Source organism: Cariama cristata, unplaced genomic scaffold (genome assembly GCF_000690535.1).
Source record: "Cariama cristata isolate BGI_N322 unplaced genomic scaffold, ASM69053v1 scaffold20422, whole genome shotgun sequence".
In the NCBI taxonomy this organism is placed as follows: Eukaryota; Metazoa; Chordata; class Aves; order Cariamiformes; family Cariamidae; genus Cariama; species Cariama cristata.
Window position 1 is genome coordinate 29,493 of NW_009602430.1, and position 9,753 is coordinate 39,245.

The window sequence follows — 9,753 nt, forward strand, 5'->3', positions numbered from 1 at the left end:
AGACCAGAGGGCTAGGGTTTCTTAAAGCAGAAGGTTTTCTTCCTTTGATCCGAGATGCGACCCTGCGAAGCAGGGGCTGCCGGACAACTCCTGGCACCGCTCCGTTCACCTAAACAGGAACGACGGGGAAAAGCTGTGCAGCCACAGCTTTACTATAAATCAGGGCAATGATACAACGCAGGGAAAGATCAGACCGCGCTGCCCTAATTTCTGCAGCACCTTTCCTCAGGCTACAGCCCCTGGCCGTTGTCAGAAGCCAGCCATGCAGCGAGGCAGACCTTCGGCGTGACCCACCGGGGCCGTTCTCGGGAATCCTTCTAGGAATAAGGATTTCGGCATCACCTGACGTGATCTTGTCTGATCCAGCAGCCCCTCTCCAGAGGCTTTACATAATTGGGATAATAGGAGCTAGAAAGCTGCAGTGATTGCAGATGTAAGAGGAGGTACTTGTATTTAGTTATCGCCTCTGGCAGAAGTCGGAGATACTGGTTTGTGACTGCTGGAGGGAGAAGGTGCTCACAAGGTGCCGTTCACCCCTTCCTCTCTTCCAGTGACTGCTCCAGCCTAGCGGAGGCTGAGCTTCATTTCGAGATACTCAAGGCACAGGGGAAGCCAGAGGCTTTCAAAGAGAAGTCTGGCTTTCTAAAGACAACAGCAGGTCCGGCTTTAATGATTTACTCTGTCCTAGTAGTCCCAGCTGGCTTCAGGCACGTCACTTAACCTGCTCCGCTGGCACTCACCTGCAGTCAGATAATTTCCCCGTTACTGATAGGAACCAAGGATAAACTGACTAATACAACACAGGACCCAGAACCTTGCCCCCCCTTGCAATTCACATTTTATGGGCATATTCCTTTGAACCCAAGTTCCAAGATCCCTCCCAAACACAATTTCTAGATGACAACAGGAATAAATCTCGACAAAGCAGACACAGAAACGGATCATAACAATCCCCACATAGAACAAATCCCTGACAAACACGCGATAGGTAACAACAGCTCCTGTGTCTACAAAGGAAAGGCAGGATGTAGGGAAGCTGCCCTGCAGGCATGTGGTTCTGCCCAAAGCAAACAGTGTGTGAATGGAGCCCTAATACAGGTAAACTGGGGCTTGGCATTTATGATGCAACAGTCTTGGCAACTATCCGACAGAAAAAGGCAGGGCTGCAGCTTTCCCGGGATAACAGAACACGGCCATGGATCGGAGATGGAGTAAAGACAGCGCTCAGGGAGGCTTCGTTTGGGGGGGGGGGGGGGGGGAAAAAAAAAAAAAAAAGGGAAAACAAACCAAGCAGCCGATCTGCAGCTCTGCGCGCTCGTCCTCATTCACAGGGGAAAAAAGGATCCAATTCCAGCACTGTATGTAACTTGCTGATGGGGTGATGGGAGCTTGCCCAACCCAAGACCCTTAGCATCTTTTCAGGTGAAACATTTCCGAAATGAGCGTAGGAATTCTTGAGGTACTGGTACAGCTGCATTCATGCTGCGTGTGAGGTTACATACCTTGGGTGCCTTGCACAACATCACTTTTGGCCTTTATTTCATCTACTATAGGTTTCCCTGGTCTTCACCCGTAGTACTTCCTACATAATTCAGTATACACCTCTATAGCAAGGATAAATGTGTGTTAAGCTGCTTGCTTTAAAGAACTAAACTCAATTAACTTGCTGCAAGTTACCCATGGATTTGTATTCGTGGTATCAGAGGACCAGAATGAAAATGCGTAGTAGGATAGGGAACTTGTGGAAAAAAGGGGGAAGAATGAAGGGAAGTCCTCGCCCTCAGCTTCCCTGCCAGGAAAACGGGGAGTGTGACACACACACACAGAGGATAAATGATGCAACGATTCCTGTTTGTAACGTACACATTTCCAAAGCGCTTAGCCCTTACAATTGTAAGACGACGCTTCCACTTACCATCTGCCACTGGATGATGTTGATTTTCTCTTCGCAATTACTTACGGAACAGTTCTCTCCTACAGCAAAGCCTGCTCCCTTCACTCTTTATAAAGTGCAGGTGATGGATGGGCAGTTTTCTCTTCTACCAGGTTTCACACAGAGACAGGACAAGCTGAGCCCATGGCCACCAAGAAACAAACCAAGGGATGACAGCAGCACGTGGCACGGACACAACACGGTCCGCATGCTTTAGAGAACTGTGGCCTAGGCTCACAAGAGGTTAGACACATTGAAAATAAAGAGTTATTCCACACAGCGCAAACAAGGGATTACGCTGTACTGACTACAGTGGTTTAAACCCATGGGAAAATCAACGCCTTAACTATTCACTAAGGCCAAAAACCCTAAATTCAGGTGGCTGTGATGCCACAGTGTCCTCAAATAGCTTCAGGTGTCTATTTCTGATAGCATGCTCTAACATGAGACATACATACGAGGACACAGACAGAAAACGGTAAGGGAAATTTCAACTTGATAGGTATTGAGTGAAGACTTGTGCCCTGTACGGTGGTAAAGAGAAAAAGCGGAAGGAAAAACGTCGCAGGTCTTTCTTAAAGGACAAGTCCCCGGAGAAACTTAACAGCCAGGGCAATCAGTCTGTAGAAGGGAAACGCTTAGCGGCACACGAGGCTGTTGGAAAGGAGCACTTGGCCTCAGAGCAGATGTGTCTGTACTAAAATCAATTTCTAATAATAAACATCCCTGGCAACAGTTTACAGTTTCCTTTTTATTTTTCTTCTCAAAACAGCAGTGCTGAAGAATCAGGGAATGAGTGCACCAACAAAAGGAGAAGGCAAAGGCTGCCCTACCACTAGAGTTTAAGAAAAGGGATCACCTCCAGACCCACTCCCTAACGGAGACCATGAGCTCTGGACGTCTCCAACAAACGGCCGCAGACACCCTGAACGTGTCACAGCTCCATCTCTCCGCTGGCTTGCAATTCCAGCAAGCCCCTGGTGCTGAAACAGGCTCAGAGCTGGGAGCCAGAGAAGTTAGTGCAAAGAGGGATGATGCTAGCATTTCATCATGTAGCACAGATCCCAGAAGCATCCACACCCTCAAGTTTCCGGAATTCTGCAAGAATAAATTAACGAGCACTTGCTTGCCATCTCTCTCCCAAGAGCTGCGCCAACCCGTGCGGCACAGTCAGGGCCAAAAGGCAGCACCAGGGCTGCCCGGAGGAAGAGCACAGCGAAGAATTTCAGTTTGCAGATACTGCGGAGGCTGGATCTCAAGCCTATCGAAATGCACCCATTCCTTCGGTACCAAGGTTCCCTAATAACAGTGATACAGTTTACACTCTTCAAACCGTGTGGTACGTGAAAAACTACAAAGAATTTATTAATGGTAGGGGAGCTAACTCCTAGCTAGTGGTAGGAGTTACTATTTTGTCTCCTTAGAAAGAAGCTTGTGTTTTTACTGTCAAAGTTTCTAGATTACACGATGCAGCGATTCCACAAAACAGCTCATTTTACCACAGGACAAACAAAATACGGACTTTCCAACGGGAGAAAGAGGTATATTCTTCCATTCCCAGCAAATTAAAAGGACCCCAGAACTATCACAAGCTAAATATCTTTTCCACCATACCCACCTCATACGTCGTATCTTCCTAACAGCAAGCAATACTTACTAATATTTTATGTGCACATTAAGCCCCACAGATGTATCACCACCCCTGCCAACCAGATGGTCAGCTACTGGACTTGCAAAACACGGCATTCTACCTGGCCCACAACGATGTTACACTTACGCAGAAGCACCTTCCCATAGTTGTACTGAATTAGGTTCTGCAAATCCACAGGAAGGTGGCTGAACTTCAGCATGGCGTGCTCAATCCTGGGTCAGGAACTTACCGACAGATTCCAGGTAGGTTTTAGTCTGAATCATGCCACCTATGCCACGCAGAGGGTCAGAATTCAGCTCTGCATGCTGGCTGGCAAGAAACTGCTTTCTCATCCATTGCATTTGATCTCTTGGCCACATCTGACACTGGGACTACGAGACTACTGGAATACTTGAAATACCTAGCGATGGTGCTTTGAATTAGACTGGGCACGGAGAGCTTCTCTGAAAAAGCCTTCCCAATTTGTTCATGTCAGAAGAGAAAGACTCTGAAGGATCTCAGTGGTAATGTAAATCATTCAAATGCAATAAAATTTAATGGGACATTTGTTGTGAGAGCCAAGAGAGGGATGCCAAGAAATGCAGTAGTTGCTTGCTGTGTTTCAAGAGTCCTCCAAACCTTCATCCATTTCAGCAGCGTCCTGCTAGTGTCAGAGGCTGTTTTCATTAATGCTACTCTCTCTCTAATTAAATGTGGATTTAAAAAAGCAACCTCAGTCTCGCAACGTTAGCCATACAGCAGGGATTCTACAAAGACCCCTTCCTTCCACTCTGATCAAACAAGTGCGTATTTACTGATACAGCTTAAATCATTTAATCCACCTTTCTGAAGGAGGAAAAAAAAAAAGTCTTCAAAGCTTCACACCCTGCTTGTCCTGGCAGATTAAGTCCAAGTAGCACTGCCTGCAGAATAAACTCATCTTAAACAGACAAGCGTAAGATGTATTTTGCATTTGCCTCACTTACCATCTAATATCTGATGAGTTGAAAATCTACCCATAGCTTCACTTTAAACAGCTGGACAAACAGCCAAAGTTGTCAGATTTAAAGTAAAACCTTAATATCAAATAAAGACGTTCCTGCTTTCAACATACATGATTTCTAGTTGAAATGCTGACACTGAATATTCGCTTATGGGCTACGGTTATAATTTGGCAAGGATTCAAGGGATGCGCTTATATATTTTTGCCAAACCCTGGATTCGATACCATTCTCCTCCTCTAACTCACAAAGTACTCGAGGGGGGTGTCAGGCACTCAGGCTTCCACATGACATGTGCTATTAGATATGGCTCAACTCTGTACTGACTGCTACTTCCACTATTAGGCTTTTCATAACAAAAGAAACAAATGAGAAATAGGTGACCATTTTACTGGAATTCCATCCTTGCAGGAGGAGTGCCCAAAATATTTCAGAAGCAGCAAAGGAAGTCTAATGAAATTCTGAAGAAGATTAAAATACTGTAGCTTTGGAAGCAGCAGATATTGCTGCAGCAATATTGGGGTTATTAGTGTCAGATTAGCATATATAATTTACAAGCGATTAAAGGCTTCAGAAGCTAACAATCAAATCACTGAACTGACATGGAAGATCAAGAGTAAAATTACATGCAACTGGCAGGGTTTCTCAAGCTTCTGTGGAGCAGATTATATTGCCAAGAAATAAGTACATTATAGAATAACCTGTGATATAGCACACAGCGGGGGTGTGTGGCAGTCTGTGTATAAGAATGTGTGTAGGAAGTACGGTCAAGCACTTGTGAAACACCAAGCAAGAACCAGCTCAGGTCTGGAAGCAGCGTTATCCCTTGTCATCCTTATCGACAGGGAATTTAGTGTACCACAATTCAAAGACCACTCACATGTAGGAAATCTGCAAATTAACAGGTGGGAATGAGGAATATGCACGTTATCTTTAACTGGGCAATTTGAAACTTTCCATCCTCGAGCCATCTCTAGAACACACACTGTGTCTTAGGTTGTGCTCTGTGATTTCTTTAATGATTTTTCTTAAGATTTATCAGTTCAAATTTAAGAAATGTTAACACAAGTGGCAGCCAGCTGTAAAAGAGAACCTGACCCACTCGCACTGTAAGACATCAGGGATGCACTTTCAACTGGATGCTGTTCCACGTCACTGTTCAGGCCACTACCTGGACACCACCTCTTCAATGGGGAAAAAAAAAAAAAAAAGACAGGAATAAACAGTTTTACACGATCCTACTTTTGCTATGTGAAGACCGTCCTACAACATATATAAACAACAACTTCTTTCAAAACTACACCTGCTACCTTAATATTCTGTTAAAAAGTGAGTATTTTTTAAACTCAGTCTAAATAAATTGTAGAAAACTGCAGGAAAAGATACAAGTATGTTGAAGTGCAGTGAGAATGTATGTTCCTCTGTGATGCTTTCTCAAGGGGAAAAAAGAGGAGCCAACAACAAATATGGATCCTCATTTATCTACATAGCTTCAAATGGGCACCTGAGACACAGAGTACAGAATCCTTAGTAGTTTAACTCTTTGCCATGTACAATACTGAGACGGTAATGTAGATGTCATCAAATATGCAAAGTCAGGACCTAGTAACTGTCCCTCCATCCTCTACAGAAGGGGTAAAATTGGTTTAGATGAGATCACGTTTGGGGGAATTCAAAGTATTGTTGAGTTTTCACGCATATGCACAAATTATCGGTTTCATGAACCTTAACTTTTTCTGTTCAAAAATGCCTGGATACCAGGTGGACTTTGTTGTTTGTTATCCCTTATCATTTGCTTTTATGATTTATCAGTTATAAAAGTATCAGCCATCCAACCTTACAGGTAAAATAACATGCTCAAGTTTATGAGCTACCCAAGTAACCCACAGCCTGAAAGGCATTCAGCCAAACTACCTGCAAATTCTTACAACTAGGGAGCACTGGCTGTTTTGCAGTGAACGTAAAATAAGCCACGCTAACGATGAACAGCTTGACCCATCTTGCTACAGGAAGACTTCCCCACAGTGAATTCCCACACTTTTATTTGGCAACCATAATAAGCGTTCATGTTGTCTTACGGGAGAAGCAGTCTTGCATACCAACTGTCTGTAGATTACAATCTTGATAGCAGAAAATACCAATTTGTAGTTAAATTCTACTTACCACCCACCTTGTTTTCCTCAGAACCTGAAAGGGAACAAAATTCCCTATTCCAATTATTTTTTCTTTCTTTCAAGACTGTGATTTATTCAGATTATCTTAATGCCTAGGAATGCAATTTCTGTACTTTATGGTGGCAAATACCAAACAACACATTATTTATTCAACTGTTCAACACCAGTAACACTCAAAGTGGAAATAAGTAACTTTTGTTATTTCTCCTCATACTAGACACCATGCAGTCAATTGCATTTTATGTTGAGATACAAACTCTGCAAAGAATACAGCTGGTCTAGAGGGCTGTGTTTTGGCTACATAGTAAGTCAACTGTATTCCAGCCCGGGGCCCCAAATTGCCCTATTGCTTCCTAAACCGTGCTTCCCCACTTTGAGATAATTCATTAACATATGCTCTAGAGAATATGCACAAATAGGCCATTTTTCCTACCCTCAGGCTCTTGGGGAAAAAAAAAAAATAAAATCTCACTGGGTAGGGGTATGCTTGGAACAACCATGTAACAAAGCCGCTTGTTAGTCCATAGAAGCTTTGTGTGGCTCGCTAAGTCCTTGGACCAGCTTTACTTCATTTATTGTTCCTAGCTCATGATGTGGTTTTGGCACCAGACAGTCGAAAAGCTAACTTCAGAAATCAAAGTTACAGAAAACTAACTTGCTGAAGGCAATGCATGATGAACTAACCTTTTGTAGCAAAGGAGACAAACAAAAATTTAACCCAATGCATAAACAAAATAGTAGCCAGCAGTGGAGGGGAGAGTAAAGTTTAAAGGAGAAACACATGGAGATGACGCAAATTTGTAGAACTAGCAACTCTTTCCTTGGCATTTCAAGATAAAGATTCAAGAACAAATTCTGCTTCAGGAAAACTACTAATTGCTTGCAAAAGAAAGCTGGAGACGTATTACTTATTGGAGAAGCGTGAGTGGGAATGTGACCTAGCATCAAGAAATTTCATTCTTCAAACGTCCACCCTGTCACGGAACAGATCTTGCCATGGGCAAGTCTACTTTACCCCTGTATTTGTTTCCTGATCAGTAAAATGGGAACAGAGACACCTCATCCTACCAATTTTGGGAAAGATCCTGCGGATGAAAAGTTACTTATTATCAGAAACATGTTCTCAAAGGCTTTGTCAACTACAGTATGTTCTTGCATAGCAAAACTCTGACATAAAAACAGTAAGAAAGTCCATCTAATCAATACTCTAATTCTGTTAGCTTCCCAGTAAAAAATGTGAATGCCACGTGCACGCATGCCCTTTTCCTCTCTGTCACTGAAGAAACCCTACCGCAGACTGGCAGGAAAGCTCTAAAAACACGTTTTTCACAAGGCCCTACTTGAGGCAAGAAACCCATCAGCAGAACTATTTTCCAACCCTGCCATAGCTCTCTTAAGTGGGCGACTACATTTCCTTAATAGATGCACTCCACTTTGTTAAAAATTTGGATGGAAAGCCCACATGCCTGTCTACATGCCCGTACATTCCTAAAAATTTATCTGGGGAATGAGTAAGTTTCAATCTTGTACAAAGAAAGTACAATTTGCTGCCCTGCCTATTATTTCTCTTATTATAACTACTAGCTAACCATATAATGTATCTACCAAAGCCTCGGTCAGTTTGTGTACGAAGACATTTAAAGATAATCTATCTTCCCATAACGACCATGTGCTGCAACTTATGAATGCCTGCGATCCTCAGAGGGTGAAGGAATCTTAACACAATCTCCCTTTGGACAGGATGAACAAGCAGGCTTCTCTTCACAACCTCGAAATGAAAAAACAAAAAGATCACCTGACTGTAACTTCATACATCAAATAAACGCTTCACAAAAAATTACATCCTCTCACAATATACACCCTCAGGATGGCACAGAACTACTGGCGGAGTGGAACACAGACTGAATATGAATGAGGAGAGAAAGCCAGAAAATGGTCCTGTATTTAAAGAATGAGGAATTTGGATGGGGTGACTTCGCAGTCACCAGAGGAATGAAAAATGGGGCTTCTTCGGCAAAATCACAGACCTCAAAATACCAGAGAGACAATAAAAACTGCACCAGGAGAGAGATCGACCTGTGTGCCATGGCAGACATCAGTGGACCTAAATTCATCACAGCGTGACTGAACAACTCTGCAAGGCAACATCTCATGAGATATAATGTTTCCTAGCAGAAAAAAAAAAAAAACAACACAAAACAAAAACCAGGTTTTGAGCATAGTACCAGTGCACGTACAGCTGAGAAACATCTCAGCTGAGAACTGGTGCTGAAAACAGCCAGGCACTGCAGCACAGGCCATGTTCAGCACCAGCTGCTCGTGACAGATAATTTCCCAACGGCTCGTTACCCTCACCTGTGTCTGCATATAAACGCCCACCCCAGCACCGCAGGGTTGCAAGGGGATTTCACCCTGCCTGGACACACTCCCGCAGGAGGGCACGAGAAATCCCATTCCAGCACACAGGCAAAATGCACGTTGCATTTATCGCACGCTGCTCGCTGCATTACCAGAAATCAGAGAGGCTCACTAGCCCATAACTGGCATTTTGAGAATTTTTTGCTCAATTTATTTGGGATGAGGCCACATTTCCTACACATGCTGTTCAAAACAGCCCCCCCAAAAACCGTATGGAGCCAGTTTAGCAGCAGGAGGGATGGTGCACCTCCTACAAAATGATGGGTTCAAGGCAGCTAGCTGTTTGGGCTGACTTTTTGGGGATGGTGAGCGGGAAGCCACGCGTGACAGCAGGCACGTGGAGAGGGTCTGCGGGTACTTACGGACACAGAGACAGGCCACCAGCTTGGCAGCCTCGTCGGGCACCGGGCAGGTGGGGAAGATGGGCTTGAGGAGGTAGGTGGCGAAAACCAGAGCCACGATGTACTGCGAGGAAGGCCGGATGATGAGCAGCTCTATCCAGAGCTTGAGGAAGGCGGGCAGGGAGCCGTACACCTCCAGCATGTAGGCGTAGTCCCCGCCGGACTTGGTGATGGTGGTACCCAGCTCGGCGTAGCA

The 9,753-nt window shown here is 44.3% G+C and overlaps 1 protein-coding gene across 1 annotated transcript in view; it reads right to left on the reverse strand.

Moving 5' to 3' along the window:
- Nucleotides 1-9,750, reverse strand: part of SLC7A5 (solute carrier family 7 (amino acid transporter light chain, L system), member 5) — a gene marked incomplete at its 5' end in the record, with an annotated part of 34,839 nt that extends 25,089 nt beyond the window's left edge. The window contains one exon of the mRNA XM_009694767.1: nucleotides 9,519-9,750. Within this exon, the coding sequence (XP_009693069.1) occupies nucleotides 9,519-9,750 (232 nt within the window). The remainder of the gene's footprint in view (nucleotides 1-9,518) is intronic.
- Nucleotides 9,751-9,753: the final 3 nt, after the last annotated feature.